At 36.5% G+C, this 17,376-nt stretch overlaps 1 protein-coding gene across 2 annotated transcripts in view; it reads left to right on the top strand.

Moving 5' to 3' along the window:
- SPATA16 (spermatogenesis associated 16) overlaps window positions 1-17,376 on the top strand; it is a 251,744-nt gene that overhangs the window by 9,925 nt on the left and 224,443 nt on the right. For both annotated transcript variants that reach the window (XM_047875541.1, XM_047875540.1), the window contains exon 2: window positions 13,980-14,610. In XM_047875541.1, coding sequence (XP_047731497.1) covers window positions 13,999-14,610 — 612 coding nt within the window. In that variant the 5' untranslated portion in view covers window positions 13,980-13,998. The remainder of the gene's footprint in view (window positions 1-13,979; window positions 14,611-17,376) is intronic.

Below are 17,376 nucleotides of genomic sequence, written 5' to 3'. Positions count from 1 at the left end.
AAGTATCATCACTTATACTAGAAAAAGATTAAGAAGAAATCTTCAAATAATAACACTAAAAAAATATAGAAGGAAGAAATTAAATTATTATTTTTCTTTACACACACACATATATATGTATATATATGTATATATATATATACACATATATATATATATACGTATATATATGTATATATACATATATATATATATATATATATATATATACATATATATAATTTTTTATGAGAGGGTTAAGGGACAGTGTAGTGTGTATGGTAGAGGAGGCCCAGAGAGACCTCTTCATTCTCTTTAACCCCTTTTTATATTCCAGAGGAAATTAGAGGGAAACTGGCTATACTTCAAAATGAGGCTATGTGTTTCAAACCTGGGAATGGGTGAGAGGGGATCTATGCTTTGAGCGACCTGAGCCAGAGGCAGAGGGGTATTGGAGAGGGTGAAGGGAAGATGCGTGGTACTTAACAACTTGTATCTTTCACTGGGAAGGAAGGCAGCAGCCAACAGTAGTTCACAGGCTTATAAACTGGGTCTGCTGCCTTCAAGAAGGAGGCAAGGAAGTCAAATTAAATATAAAAAAGTTATTTGTGCAACAATAACTTAAACAAATATATACAAGATCCAAAGATTTCTATTTGAAAGTACCTCATAATTACATCATCTTTAGTAAAATATCAAACTGAAAATCTTGAAAGAAATCAGATAAACCCTACTTTTGACTGGAACATTTATGTGAAATGTCTTGGCATGCATAGGTAGGTAGATAAATAGATATCTCTCTCTTCCTCTTCCTCTTTCTCTTCCCTATCAGGTTCTATGGTAAGTGAGATACAACATTATGCCATTGATTCTCAGGCAAATCACGTGAACAGTCTTATCCAACATTTTCTGAAGGGTTAGTTTCTTCAGTAAGAAAACAGAGTTAGGATTTGAACCCATATCTCTCTACGTCCAAAAAATGTGACCTGTCCTCTATGCTACTTTGATTCTTAAGCTTGGAACACCCTCCCAGGAAAGACATATAGCAGCTCTTATCTCTGGCTTTCAAGCTTCTATGAAGCACAAGCCATTGTTCATCTTTGTAATCCCCAAGGAATTAGCCCTGTATTTTCACTTAGTAGGAATCCAACAAGTGTCTGTTTACTAAATGGATGAATGATACCAATAATCCATCCTTATAAACTTCATTTGGGGAAGGTAAGGCCTTAAATGTTTCTTTAGCATTAACAGCTAATGCAGTCTCTGTCTTCCTGGCAGTCAGCTTCATCAGCGCCAACTCAGGGACCAATTGTACCTCAGCAAAATAAAACATATGAATGCGCTGGCCCAGGGCCAGCATGCTCACCAGACCACTGTGTCAGAATCCCCTGAAATAAGCTGACCATGAGCATGTTTAGGACACCTGTAAATAGCATTACCCACAAATACTTTTCTGGAAAAATTTGGTCTAGCATTTAACACTGCAAAAAAGTAGTTATCATAATAATATCTGAACCTTGTTGAACACTTTAAAATTTTATTTTATGGTTTGGCATGGTTTTTACCTATTTTTCTATTTATTTATTTTACTAATATATTTAATTTCAAGTGGTAGGAGGGTAGAGTAGGAGACTCAGAATATAGTGCATATATAGTAACCATATTAAAGCTTTGGATCTCTTGTATTTCTACTATAGCCCTCCTCTGCTTATTAAATATGCAGATACCTATACATCACCCCAGACCTAGTGAGTCAAAATCTGTGGGGCCTGGAAACTAAGAGGCCTCAGGGGATTCTGATGCATACTAACATAGGATCTCCCACTGAATCATAAACTCTTTGAGAGTAGAGGTGATCTCTGGTTCAACATTGCATCCTGGTGCTGACACAGATCATGATAGAGAGTAGTTGCTTAGTCAATCATGAATGAATAATTGAATGAATTAATGAATTCTTAACAGGTGGATATTTTTAAATCACCACCATGTCTATCTACTCTTATCTTGATGCAATGAGTTTTTGCTTCCAACTAATGAAGATACTATGTTTTTAACAAATAAGTTTTGATTACATTTAATGTGGATGTGATGGAAACCTAGAACCAGACTCTGTTACCACCAAGTGGGGATGTGCCCTCTCTGCCCTTATCTCCAAAATGAAGGAATTAGGGTAGGTATGCCCTATGATTCCCTTCTGTTGCTAAAGATTTAGTTTTCTTATTTTTAAATGTCTTGAAATAAAGTAGTGCCTATTACTTAAATGTTTTTGTACACTTTTACTTAATCTGTATTTCTCAAAAACACAGATTTTACTTTTTTTAAAAAAATTACAAAATGAAGATATATGAAGTCAAGAAACAATAGAGTATTTCACAAAAATGCATGTTTTTATCAAATACTTTAGTGATGGTCAACCCTCCATCTAAGCAGTCTAGTAATACTATAAATTGAGAAGAGAAAATCACCATTTTGCAATCATCATAGTTAAGACTGGTCAGGCAAGAATCATCAGTGGATGCTAAACAGAGAGCGAAGTTTGATGAGGAGCAGAATAATTGCATGGTCTCAAAGTATCTCCCCAGAGACCTCTTTTAAGTTGCAACTGTTCCAGAAATCTAACATCTTGACCAAGTGATTAAAATTGACATTACCAAAGAAACACAAGTGGACATTCGGTGCCTCCAAAGTGATACCTAGAAAAAGACACAATATCATTATATAGCATTCTGACTGGGTATGCCTAACCTAAATCTAATCATGTAGAAATATCAGACAAACCCAAATTGAGGTAGATTCTAAAATAGCTGACTCAGATTCTTCAAAAATGCCAATGCCATAGAAGACAAAGAAAGGCTGAGAAAGTGTTCCAGAGCAAAAGAAACTGAAGAGACATGACAGCTACATGCAATACATTATCTTAGGCTGAATCTTATACTGGGGGGAAAACACTAAAAGGACATTATCAAGACAACTGACAAAATTGGAATCAGGACTATAGTTTACACAATAGTATTGTATCAGTGTTAAAGTCAATACATTTGATAAATATATTGTGTTACATAAGATAATTACTGATTTTAAGAAATGTGCACTGAATTAATAAGGGCTAATGAGGCATGATGTATACAACTTACAAATGATTCCAGAAGAATAACTAATAAATGTATATGTCTGTGTGTCTGATATTATTCTTATAATTCTTGATATATTCTCTTCTTCTTGATATTATTCTTATAACTTTTCCATAAATTTAAATTATTGCCAACAGAAAGTTGGTTTTTTTATTATTATTTTTCTTTTTTAATATACAGTTCCCACTTCTGGACAGATTTAACTTTAAAATATATTTGAGAACAATTAAGAAATTAAAAAAGGATAGATCAAAAAATAATAGGGGTGCCTGGCTGGCTCGGTCAGTTGAACGTCCGACTCTTGGTTTTAGCTCAGGTTATGATATCATGGTTCGTGGGCTCAAGTCCTGCGTCTGGCTCTGTGCTGACAGCGTACAGCCTGCTTGGAATTCTCTCTCTCTCCCTCTCTCTGCACCTCCCCTGCTTACTCACTTTCTCTCTCTCTCAAAATAAATAAATAAACATTAAAAAATATGAAATCTTCATGGTTACTGTTCATTAATTTTGTGACTCTACAAACAAACACTGAGCTATCCAATATATGTTTTTTTTCATTTGTAAATGGCAATTGTGATAACAATTCACTTTGTGTATTATGGTGGGAGGCAGTGGAGTGAGGTAGAAAGTACTGTGAGAACAGCAAGATGTGGTTTATAAGTACTAATTTGCTGTATGATCATGAGCAGGTCATTTCACCTGCCCAAGAATCCATTTCTGCATCAACAAAATAAGATTAGATATGAGTATGTTGAAAGTCTCTCCTCCTATAATTCTGAGTTATAGTTTAAGAAACAAAATGTGAAAATCTAAGAATTAAGAACTGTATCAACAGAATTAAAGAGGTGACCAAAGTTAAAGGGAGAAAATTTCTTTATACATCTGTACAGTCTTGATCTCTTAAATAAATGGAAACTTGGAGCACTTCAATAAAAGAACAGAGCAATGTTTGCCAAGAAACAAAACAAAATTTGAACTTTCTCTAAGGATATCCATGAATTTGACAGGCTGATTATATTTAGGTTTCAAAGAGAAATGTAGCCAGGGGTGCCTGGCAGGCTCAGTCTAAAGAGCATATGACTCTTGATCTGGGGTTGTGAGTTTTTGAGTCCCACATTAGGGGTAGAGATTACTAAAAAATAAGTAAACTTGAAAAAAATGTAGCCAAATATCTGTGAGGTACACTGAAACATTACTTCCCCTACCTCCAACAGCAAATGAATTATTGTTTTTTACCATCAAATTAGATTAAAAACCTTAGAGAAGTACAGTCATGCCCCTGTGGACTACACTTGTAAAGATAGTAAGTTGTGCCATTATCACTTTCCCAAAAAGGTCTTAATTTTCTAGTGCTTTTGGTTCTATATGAGCCATACTTTATGAAACAAAAAATTGGGGAAACAAATTATTTGTTCCCTAATAATGATTAAAGTAGAAGAGGCCATGGTAGGTGTGTCATAAATATTGTTGACTTAGGGTAGCAAACAGTAAAAATAGAGAAAGAAAACGGGAAGGAAGGAAGGAAGGAAAGAAAAAGAAAAGAAAAGAAAGAAGAAGGAAGGAAGGAAGGAAGGAAGGAAGGAAGGAAAGGAGGAAGGAAGGAAAAAGGAAGGAGGAAGGAAAGGGAAAGAAAGGAAAGGGAAGGGAAGGGAGGGAAAGGAGGAAGGAAGAGAAGAAAAGAAACAGGATGCCACAGTGCCTGGAAAAGCTTTCAGTGGTGAAGCCAGCTGGCTTCTATTTAGGTGACTTTCAACTAAACTGTCAAAGGCTTTGTAATGTGGTGCAACAAGGGGGGACAAAGATAATTTTGAATTCTTTGTTAAATGTGCAGTAAGATACAATCTTCCATTTGTCCAATCAACAAATATTTATTGTGTACCTACTCTATGTCAAGCACATTCTGAAAATATAGCAGTGAACTAGGCATTCATGATGCATTCTCTCACAGAGCTTATATTCTGGTGGAGGAAGATAGATACTAATGAAATATAAGTAAACATCACTGTCATATGTGATATGGAGAGATTTAATTCATCAGAGAAGGTTTCTTTGGGAACATTTAAGCTATGATCTAAATAACATGAAACACAGTAAAGAAAACACTTCAGCCCAACTAGTACAAAGGTTCCAAGATAAGAATGTACTTGTTAAATTAGAATAGAATGAAAGCTAAATGACTGGAACATAATAGAAAAGGGAGGAAAGATGTGATAAACTTTCAGAGGGAGAAGAGGCATAGGGATTTGTATTCTATTCCAGGGGTTATGGGCAGCCCTTGAAATGTTTTAAGCAGGAAAGTGGTGGGATCCGATTTTCATTTAAAAGGATGATTTGTATTGCTGTGTGTGAGGAAGCAATTGTCATAATCTAGGCAGGAGATCTTGGGGCCTAGAGGAAAGCATTGTTATGGATATGCAAAGAGGTGAAACTTTGAAAGAAAGAGTCCATGCATAGGACCTGCTGATGGGTTGGAGGATGGTGGGTAAGTGAAAAAAAGGAATGGAATCAAAGATAACTTGTAAAGTTCTGTCCTGGTCAACTGGATAGATATGGGGAGCATACACTGGAATGGGGAGGACTGGAAGAGGGGCAGTTTGAGGGAATGGAAATTAAGAGATTTGTTTTGGGCTTAATTTTAAGATTCATATTAGACAATTCAAGCAGAGATGTCACATAGACAGTAGGGTATACAATTTTGAAATTCTGAGAGTATACAAGGGCTAGAGTTGTAACAATAGGAGTTAAGAGCATTTGATGAAATTTGAAGCTATAGGACTAGACCAGTCACCTTAGGAGAAAATGTGGTTGGAGAAAACAAATGGCTCCACCTCTCAAATGGAACATAAGAGGAAGAGCCAACCCAGAAGCCTGAGAATATGCAGCCAGTGAACTAACAAGAAAAAAGGAAGAGCATGGTGTCATAAAAGATGAGAAGAAGTGTTCTGGGACACCTGGGTGGCTCAATCAGTTACGTGTCCGACTTCTGCTCAAGTCTTGATCTCATGGTTCATGAGTTTGAACCCTGTATAGGCCTTTCTGTTGTCAGCACCAAGCCCGCTTTGGATCCTCTGTCCCTCTTTCTCTCTGCCCTCCCTGCCACTTGTGCTCTCTCTCTCTCTCTCTCTCTCTCTATCTCTATCTCTATCTCTATCTCTTTGTCTCTCTCTCACAAAAATAAATAAACAGTAAAAAAAAGTTTTTCAAAAAGTATGCTGCTAAAGAATGTCACTTGTGAAGAGTGTGGCTTTGTGCTATGGCAGACAAGAGCCTAGGACCAGAAACAGAAAAATCTTGAGGACCCTTTCTTAAAATTCTCTTTTCTTTTAATTTTTTTTATTTGAAAATAGTTGACATGCAATGTTACATTAGTTTCAGGTGTATAACATAGTGATTCAACTTCTCTATATATTATGCTCACCACATAATAGCTACCATCTGTCACCATATGAGGCTGTTATAATATTGCTGACCACATTCCCTGTTATTTCTTTGTACAAGAGCAGTCTTAATGGAATGGTAGGGACTGATGTCTGAAGAGAGTGGCTTGGGAAGAGAATATGTGATGAAAAAACAGATGCAGAGAATATAAAAAATTATCTTCAGCCATTTTGCAGTGGATGGAAGCAGCAACAGGGGATAGCAGCAGGAAGATGTGGAGGCAGGGGAGTTTGCACGCTTGTTTTTCTTCAAAGTGTTGCTGTGGGGTGCCTGGGTGGCTCACTTGGTTTAGCGGCCAGCTCTTGATTTCCGCTCAGATCATGATCCAGGGTCGTGGGATCAAACCCCACATTAGGCTCCGTGTTGGGTATGGAGCCTGCTTAAGATTCTCTCTCCTTCCCTCTTCCCCACTCACACACACACACTCTCTCTATATATAAAATAAAATTTAAAAAAGATATTGCTAAATTAGTGTGCACATCAACAGGATTAAGCAAGAGAGGAAGAAATGATATGGAAAGAGTACAGTCATTGATACAGAGAAACCATGTTTCTCTGGTTACATTGTAAGAGTACAGTCATTGATAATATAGAGACATGGGATCCAGACAAAAGGGTTTAGCCTTTGAAAAAGCCAAGGGATGCTCCAGGAGGCTGCTTGTGTAATGACCTCACCTCTTCTCTTAATTTATGTGCCATTACATAAATTATTTCATTTGATTCTCACATAATTCTCATGTATCCAATCATTCCCATTTCCAGAGGAGGAAAATAATGCTTAGAGAAGTTGGATAATTTCTCCCAGAATGTTCAGTTAATAAATAATAAATCCAGAATTCAAACCTATCTTGCAACTCCAACCTGAATTCTCTTTCCACTACAGAATACCTTGATGAAGCCACCTTTCTAGAGCTCTCTCCGAAGCGACATGACAAATGTTCACAATGTACCAGATACAGGAAGTACAGTTGCTTTGATGCCATTATTCCCATTTGGTGACTTAGTGATCAGCAAATGTTTGGTCATTTCAAGTTTGAAGTTCCTGGAATCCACTCATGTGGCAGTTTAATGTGCACATCATTGTTTTCTGAATTGAATGACTGCTGGAAAATAACAGGCCACACTTACACTTGCAACTAACTAGTTAATGAAGTAGATCTAAAATCTAATGTCTTTCTCAACAAATTTGGTTCGTATACTTGCTAACCAGAAATTGCCAGTTCATTTTCTTACCATTTTAAATGGAGTTCTATGCAATAAAAAAGCATTAAAGTTAGTATCTGATTATTAAGTTAAAAAAAAAAGTTAAGGTAGGCAAAGTATAAATCCCAATCAAATTGTGGTGCAGTGCACAGGAATTGATTATCCTATCATCCAAAAGGTATGGAATTTGACAGCAGATGTCCTGGGTTCGAATCTTAGATATAGTAAACTCTCTTGATGATCTCTTTCAAGTTGATCTTTTGGTTTCCTCATTAGTAAAATGAAGGTAGTAATACTTAGGCAAAAGATTTATGAAAAACAAATAGGATAATCCAATGAGATAAATTTTAATGTGTTTTTTAAATTTATTTTGAGACACATAGAGCGGGAGTGTGGGAGGGGCAGGGAGAGAGGGAGACATAGAATCTGAAGCAGCTTCCAGGCTCCAAGCTGTCAGCACAGAGCCCGAAGTGGGGCCCAAACCCAGGACCCATGAGATCATGACCTGAGCTGAAGTCGGATGCTTAACCAAATGAGCCACCCAGGCGCCCCTCCAGTGAGATAATTTTATAAACTGGGAGTACTTGTTGGTTGCTATTATTATTTATATGATACTACATGGTGTGCTTTCTCTTATATTTCTTAACAAGCATTGTGAGCCAAATTCATTCTCCCTTCTGATAATGATGACTATCCTTATGAGTACTTGGATAAAAGAAAAGAAAATTGCCTGCATAGGGACACCTCTCATTCTGCCTATTCTAAAAAGCAAATCTCTTGAAACTGCATCAGTCACATTTTCCCACAGAAGCGCGTCCATTATTGCTACCATAGTACTCACCTCAGCCACGCACCCATTTGAATAACAAATGTGCATTGAGGGCCTATTATATTTCAGGCTCTGAAGGAACTAGACATCAGGATAGTAAAAGGATTGTGACACATTTCCACTTCTCCAGTAGTTTACAGTGTAATAAGATAGTGTCTCCTCTGTATAAAGTTGTTTATCTATACATCCCTCCTCCCCATGTTCCACCTCTACCTCCAGCTATGAGCTTCAGAATGCTGAGACCCTGTCTGGGTCATCTTTAGCTTCCTTTATTTTACTGATTACAATTTGTTGCTCTTAGTAGGTGTTCAATGCATAATTACTGAAGAAATATTTTTAGTGTGTTTTTAAAAATATCAAGGTGTACTAGTGGACTAACAAGCAAGATGTTTTTTCTCATAATGTTTCTCTGGTTACATTTAACTGCAAGTTAAAATTAGATCCTTTTCTTTTTTTTAAGAAAGAAAACCATAGCAACTGTGATGTTGAATGTTTCAGAGTGCACATTTTTAAGGGTTTTCTTTTTCTGAATTGCCTCTGTTCAAGCTGCCTATTTCAATCAAAATTCTAATAAATAATTTGTGGTACTAATAGCCATATAAACCACTGATGGTATTGATGAAGCAGTGGAAACTCCCACATAGAAAAGAATGCTTGATAAAATGCTTGAAGAAAAAAATAAACGTGTTGAAAATCCACTGGATATATTATTGAAATGGTTGAACATTAACCTCTCTTTGTTTCTTGTACCTATATTTGTTATAAAACCTTGGAGTTGTTCTAATGTTTCATGTAAGTATTGCTGGAGATCTTTTTTTAAGGTATGTCTCTATGAGAAAATCGATTTTACAGTGCTGTCTTCTAAATTAAAGAATGGGCATTTTTACAGAATGTTATCAGTGAAGACTTCTTTGACATACATAATGATTGTCTAATAGTTTTCTCTAAAAGTATTTTTATTGAAGTAATGATTAAAGTGTAACTCAGTGCCTCAGGAACACTGACTAATGTCATGTTAATCAACTTGACTACTAAAAAAAAAATGAAGAGGTTGATAGTTTAAATCTAGTTGGTACATGATTCACTTGAACTATCAAAGAAGAAAATGTACTTTATCCAGGACTGAATTTAAAATAAAAAAAATTTAAAAATCTAGCAAAACATCTCAGAAACAACTTTTGCAGAGTTACAGGCCATATCCTTCTAAAAATCCAATTTTGTTTCTCTTAAAATGTGTAAATTAGCCCTTGATTCACAGCATCCATATTGATCAACATCTATTGAATGCCTACTCTATGCAAAGTGCTGAACTAATGTGAAGATAAATAAAGCATATATCTGCTTTTAGGGAGCTCATTGGAAGAAATAAGTCATTCATGCATAACTGCAATGTAGGAAATAAGTGGTATAAATGTTGTAGGTATTCTGAGGAGGGAGAGATGGATAAGTTCTAGCTAGGTTTGGGCAGGTAGAATGAGGTGGGAACAGGAAGATGGAGAATTCTTAGCAGACAGACTAAAAATGGGTATCTTTTGGAAGTAACAAGTTCAGCTTGACTTGAGAGCAGTTTATAGAAGGAGTGCTAAATAAGTCTGGAAACACACATTGGGCTAGGTGGTGAAAGGCCTTGAATTCCAGATTACTTAAATGGAGTTTTATAATATTTTTAAAAAGCTATAAGTGAGCAGTTGCATAACCCTTCTGGAGACATGCAATAATTTTTGTAAAGAACAGGCTCTAAATCTGAAGCTGAAGTCACCTGATTTGTAACCGACATTGAAAAGTATTGATTGGGCTTGGCCATACTTTTTCAGCCTAGCCTGCACATTTAGGCCATTTTCAGACATTCACATATTTATTCTGGGGTTTTGAGGGGGCCTGGATTATTGTTTCTTGTACAAATTTATAATAGTTGACCTTCCAGATGTTTAAAAACAAAACATCTGCCCTCATATTTATTCCTTCTGAGTGTTCTGTGGATCATGTACACTTTTTCTTCCTTTATTATTGTTTCTTGTACAAAACTGCACTGAAGACAAAAATTATGATTTCTATAAGTAGTTTAAGGACTGATGCAGAAATACTCAGATGCCTGTTTCTTAAGAGCAATCAAACCTTCCATCTTGCAATGAAAAAGGGCTTGGGAGGGAATATTGGAGTGGGCAATCTGAAGGAAAAATAGAGGAAGGGAGGGAGGGAGGAAGGTGGGGGAGAGAGAGGGAGAACAATTACCTTCTAGAAGAAATGGTCATAAAGATAAGGTTATACGGGTGTAACGTATACGGGTGTCAAGAAATGTGCAATAAATGCAGAAGAGATAGGTAATGCTGCTGTAGATGCTAAAAATGTTACTAACTACAACCAAATATAGATATTATGATACATTTTAATCATTGGTTCTTGAAAATAGAGAGCTTAGAAAAGATACCTGAAAGATACCATGAAAATTTTGGAGTAGGTCACCTACCAGCAATTCCTGGGTATATTTTGCAGTCTATTGTAAGAATGAATATAAATTCTTAAAATTCAATATTTTGAGCTTTAAACAAGTTTCAACAGCTACATCTCTTTTGCTTCACAAATAGCATTAGACCAAGAAGGGAACATAAGTATAATTTCTATAGTATTCATAAGAATCCACCTGTGTTCAGAACTTAGCCACATTGTAGTTTATAAATTTTACTCAAAATTTCATACAACATTTAAAAAACTATATAATGCGGGGCACCTGCCTGGCTCAGTCAGTTAAGCACCAACTTCAGCTCAGGTCATGATCTCGCAGTTTGTGAGACATGTCAGCTGTGCTGACAGCTCAGAGCCTGGAGCCTGCTTCAGAACTGTGTCTCCCTCTCCCTCTGACCCTCCCCCACTCACACTCTGTTTCTTTGTCTCTCAAAAATGAATAAACAAACAAGCAAGCAAACTATATAATGTATATGGGGGGGGGTGTTGGAATTGTGCTACTTCCATTTCTGCTGCACCTTGCTACTGAATGAAACTTTTTAGCATAGATGTATATTTCTAGTGTTCATCTCACAAAGATCCTAATTCAAGGACTGAAGCTAACTTTTGCTCAACCCAAATCATACGTGACACAAGAGCAAACATAAGATAGAGTGATGGCCAACACAGTTTTCCCCTCACCACTCTGACTAGCCACATCAGTGGTCCAAAAAATGTATTGGATGCCATCCATGATTCTAAGAGAAGAAAAGAAAACACAGCATTGCACAAAGTAATGCTGTGTTAATGGGGCCTGTGATTCCCAGTCATGGGGATCTTCTTAAATATTGAGCATAATACAGACTGGCAAAATTTTATTTTATTTTTTAGGTGTTTTTCCCCATAGACACACAACTCTAATATGTCAGTATAAATCTTTGGGGAAGTATTCTAATATTAAACTTTTACAAATCGACATCCAAGATTGCTATTACTAGAATTATTGGAACTTGATCTATCCTTTGAGATAGTCTGGGCCATTACAGTAGGGTTTTTGATATGTCCATGTTTCATGTAAGCCCTTTCTGATGACATAAATGTATAATGGTAGGGGGAGAAAGGTTAACAGCTATATATACTGTTTTGCTTTGTCCTTTACTTTCCTTAAGATTTACTGGATCAGGGGCACCTGGGTGGCTCAGTTGGTTAAGCACATCTGACTTTGGCTCAGGTCAGACTCAGGTTATGATCTCATGATTTGTGTGTTCTAGCCCTGCATCAGGCTCTGCGCTGACAGCTCTGAGCCTCTTCGGATTCTCTCTCTTTCTCACTCTCTCTGCTCCTCCCCTACTGGCACTCTCTGTCTCAATAAAATCATTTAAAAAAAGAATTGCCAGGTCAAATTTCAGGGTGTTTTGAAAGTTTTCTATAGGTAAACTGCTGTCTTTCAAACAAAAGAAAATAATCAACAACTGTAATAAAATTATTAAGTTTTGAGAAGCAACTCAAGACTTTATCTTCAGCCAGGTACTGTCCTTGTGGTAGATGAGAAGAAGCAAGAATGTTAGCTTTTATGTCATTGCTATCTTATTGTCATCCTCAGCCCTTCTTTCTTGTGTTTTTCTCTTCTCTTTGTGTTCTGATGGAAGTCTGCCATTAGCTATCCTCAAGAACAGCATGCTAAGAGAGGAAGAGAGTGAAGAAGGTTAAGAGTAGTGAGTGGAAGTCTTAGGGAGGAAACAGCAATCCTGGTTGTACTATACCAAGATTAAAAAAAACAATGACCAGGGCACCTGGGTGGCTCAGTTGTTCGAGTATCCAACTTTGGATCAGGTGATGATCTCATGGTCCGTGAGTTCCAGCTCCACATCGGGTTCTTTGCTGTCAGCACAGAGCCCACCTCAGATCCTCTGTCCACCCCCCCGCCCCCCGTACCTCCCCCACTCGTGCTCTTTCTCTCAAAATAAATAAACATTTAAAAAAACACTAATGATCAACAGCATGACATAGATAAGCAGCGTAACCTCTCTATCCTTTAGTTTCTTTGGAAAATGTTGGTTCTTATTTCTATATACCCTACAGAGTTGTTTCTAGGACAGAAGCTGATAGGTAAAAGAGTCTCAAGAAATAGGATCCAATTATACTACATAATTATTAAGTCTGAGGACATTTTATGTTTTTAAACTAATCTAGCATCAGAGATAGTATGCCTTTGAATCTAAAGACCATTAGTTATTATATTTTTTGAACATTAATGATTTAGGAAAATGTCTCATCTTAGAAGTACAGCATTGATAATATTGCTACAAAAGTATTAATACAGTAGACTCAAGATGAATATATGGCTCCACATTAATGTGAGGTTGAAGGTCATGTTCTGCTATCAAATCAGTTCTGAATAATAGTTATCTTTAAAGCTGTTTAAACCTGATATTTTCATTACTAATAGAAGAAATAAATTGAGGAAACATTGTGCTTACAACATTTTCTGAAGCTTTTCAGAGGAAGCAGCTGTGGTTTCTTTAGACTTCCAAGTCTATTATGCAGGTTAGCAGTATATTTTATAATGAATTCTAGACCACCTGCCTTTCTGAGGAAATTAATATTGAGATGGATTTTTTTAGTCTTTTTTTTGTCCTCAGTGCCTATGTATAAGGTTTTCCCATTCAGTGAGTTTAGGCACCCCATAAAAATGTTCATTCAGTGTTGTTCAGCTATAGATGATTATTTTTAAAGACATTGTCTAAATGTGTTTTCAACAAGTTCTTGGTGAGTTTTGAGATTGAAACATATTCTTCTCTAGTAAAACTCTCAGCAGATAATGTACATACAGTTTTACTTTAAGGTAGTAAATACCCATAATGAATAAAAAAGTATTTCAAATGAATTTGACTATAGTTTTAAACCATTGGAACTTCAAAACATTGTTTTAATTATTTTCCTTCTTCTCACCCTTCCAGGAGTTGCAGAGGGGAATCAATGGATTCAGGAAGCAGTAGGAATTTGGAGAATACAGTGAATAGGGACTGTCCTGACCAGCTTGTCCCAAAGATAAACACAAACAAGAAAATGTCTACCTTAGCAAGCCAGCCACGCATCCTGGAAACATCACAAGAAGTTAAGAAAAGTTGTGGAGATAAACAGGTAGAAATCACAGTCGAAAGAATAAAAATGACAAAGAGCATCAAAGAAAAACATAGCAATGATTTAGAGAAAGTGGCTTTTAAAAGAAAGGCAGAAAATGAAGAAAAGCCAGCTGGAAAGAAAGAGGCAAAGATAACAGAACTTGACAGCACATTGATCACCATGCCTCTGCCTCACATCCCCTTAAAAAATATCATGGATGTGGAGGCAAAGTTGGTCTACGTCGATGAAGAGGATGTGAGCTATGAGTTTGTAGAGTCCTTCGTGTCTACTGGGATTCGACCATCATGCCAAGCTGCTGAAATTGTAGACCCTCTGCATGTACCTAATTTCAGCTTTCTGCCTCAGATTGACAAATGGCTTCAGTTAGCCTTAAAGGATGCCAGCTCTTGCTACAGACAAAAGAAATACGCCGTGGCAGCAGGACAGTTCAGAACAGCATTGGAGGTATGGGATTAAAGAATATATAGATTGATTACAGGAAGTTGTGAAATGGAAAGTGTGATTACATTGAGCAGCTCTGATCACTGTAATGAACACTGTAATGAACAGTGATCATGGAGTGAAAATATTGAATGATATCAGGATTATATGATTCCAAGTTTACATAAAGCAAATAAGATATGCCTGCAAATTATATGCCTGTGTGCACTTGACATATAGAAAGCACCCCAAAAGCAAACCTCATGATTTTTCTCTGTTAACAAACCCTGCAGTGAATGCAGAAAAAATGCAGTTGGTTTTGTAATTTAGAAGTATACCTATAAAAGCCATAAAGTTTTAATACAGTGGTGGTGGGTAGAATATAGATTTTCTCTCTAGAAATAGGCAGTTAATGACTTTATGAATTTTCCCTTTTGATATGTAGTCTTCATGATTAAATGTAACCATCTTTACTGTTTAGCATGGGCTGATAATTTATGCCTGATACCTATTAAAAATAAAATAGCACCATTTTACTTTATTACCAAATTTCACTTTCCTTCCCTTTCTAGTGAGCTTTATAAATAATTATTTTTCTCTCTGCAAGCAGGTAAATTGGTCAGTATTGTTTATGGCATAACGAAATAGCTCATGGACTCAAATAAAATTGGGAGTCACCACTAAAACACAAAATAGGTGGTGGGAAAAATTGTTCCATCTTATGACTCACTGAACCTATAAAAGGACCAAAGTTTGTCACTAAAAGTCTTATTGGCCTGACAATATTGGCATATTTCATTAATTACAAAAAAAAATGTTAATGCATTCTATATGTGCTTGGTGGCCACTGGAGATATAAAAAATGAGCTAGCACATGTTTTTTACCCTCTAACAATCTGGTGAGGGAGACAAACCAGTAAACCAGTTAAAAAGAGATAGGATAAAGGGGCAATGGATCTACCATAAGACAGGAGGCATGAGCAAAAGTTAGTATGACATGTTTGTGATAGAGATTTAAAGAGTCAAGTATTATTTACACTGTTATTTGCAGGTTAAAAGGACTACATTTACAATGAATTATTAATGGATAATACCAGACAATGGTTCCCCTAAATATTTAAAAAGAAACTTTAAGCACAGAAAAGGAGGCCCAAAGAGATATGAAATGATGAGGTAGTGTAAAAATAGATGCATCTGTAAATATTTCTGTCTTCACAAAGGGTCATCTACACAAAGAAAGGAAGAATAATGCATTACGTAAACTTGTGCACTATGGAAAAAGTGCCCCCAAATTAAGTTATCCACAAATCACTGAGAGTCCTATGCTGTACTTTTGAGCTGAACACCAGAGCTTCTGGCTGAGGAAAGGATTCTGAAGAAAGGCTCAAGAAGAACCCTGAGATCTTCCACTTAGGGCCATTTTTAGCAAAAATTGTTTTTTGAGGGTGGGGGAAGCAGAGTTAAAGGTAAAATTTTGAAGATGAAGAAAAATAATCATGTTGGAAATGAAAAAAAGCATAAAATAAGAAAGGATATAAACTTCAAATTAAGTCTAGATAGAAGCAAAAAGGTATTTGCACTAACTGGAAGAAAATATCTGATTTTTCCATAACCCAATCAATGTTCAAAATTATAAAATTTGAATCAGGTTTTAATGACCCCAAGATATAATTGTTCTAGAAAATGCTTTTGTTCTGACTCTCTCTTATGCACAATCTCTCTCTGTCTCTCTCTCTCTCTGTCTCTTTCCCGGTCTGCCTCCCTCTCTCCCCCCACCTCTCTCCACCCCCCCTCCCCACAAAGGTTTTTAGGAAAGTGTTGGATGCTGACACTAATTACTGGTAATTAACAAAGGTAATTATTTTGAGACCAAAACTTAGCTTAGACATCTGGCCTAGCTTTTGTCTAATTATCTTGGGAGTTAACTTTGAAATTTTACCTAGAATGTCTCTTAATAAACCAAAACTTCTGGGAATAGAAAAGATTTTTAACCTCGTTAATCCTTTTTTTCTCCTAAATTTAACTTCTTCAAAACTGACTGTTCTTAGGTATTATTTAATGCATCTCTTCCTTTTCATTATGTCCTAACATGGCTTCGAGTAGGGCAAGATGGATGACAGAGACCAAGACTTAAAGATAAGGATCACACCTGAAAGATATATGTACCAACAAATATTTGAGTGTACATAAGCTAGGATTAGGTTTGTCTCTAAGTGATAGAAAACCCGAAACAACAGTGTCTAAAGCAAGAGGGTTTATTTTTATTTTTTCACATAAATGTGCATAGCCAAATGCTGGTATGGTATGATCATTAGAGTACCACATTCTGTTTTGTTCCTCCAGATGTGCTTTGACCTCACGGTCTAAAATGGCGGCTCCTGTTGGTGATATCATATGCATCTAGCCAGCCAGAAGGGAGATAAAGGAGGAGAGAGATACACCGTGTCCCTATACACCAGGTCCCCATGAGTACAATTCACAGAAGTTGCACACACCATTTCCATTTTTTCCCACATTGATTCAAATTTAGTCATGTGGCCACACAAACCTACAAGGGAGGCTGAAAAATCTGGTCTTTATTCTGTATGGCACTAACATTCAGGGCTTCTGTTATGGAGGAAGAAGAGAATGGGAAGGCAACTTTCCCGTCTAGTGTTAAATCTTGGGAGGCATTTTGAGGCATACAGAATGCTTGCCAAGTGGGTGATACAAAGTCAACTGTAGGAGTATACAGAAGGCTGGTTGTGGTTAAAGACAGAACCACAGAAAAGAAACAAAAATAAAAAACGG

This window comes from Prionailurus viverrinus, chromosome C2 (genome assembly GCF_022837055.1).
Source record: "Prionailurus viverrinus isolate Anna chromosome C2, UM_Priviv_1.0, whole genome shotgun sequence".
NCBI classification, from domain to species: Eukaryota; Metazoa; Chordata; class Mammalia; order Carnivora; family Felidae; genus Prionailurus; species Prionailurus viverrinus.
This window is presented reverse-complemented; position numbering and strand designations above follow the sequence as displayed.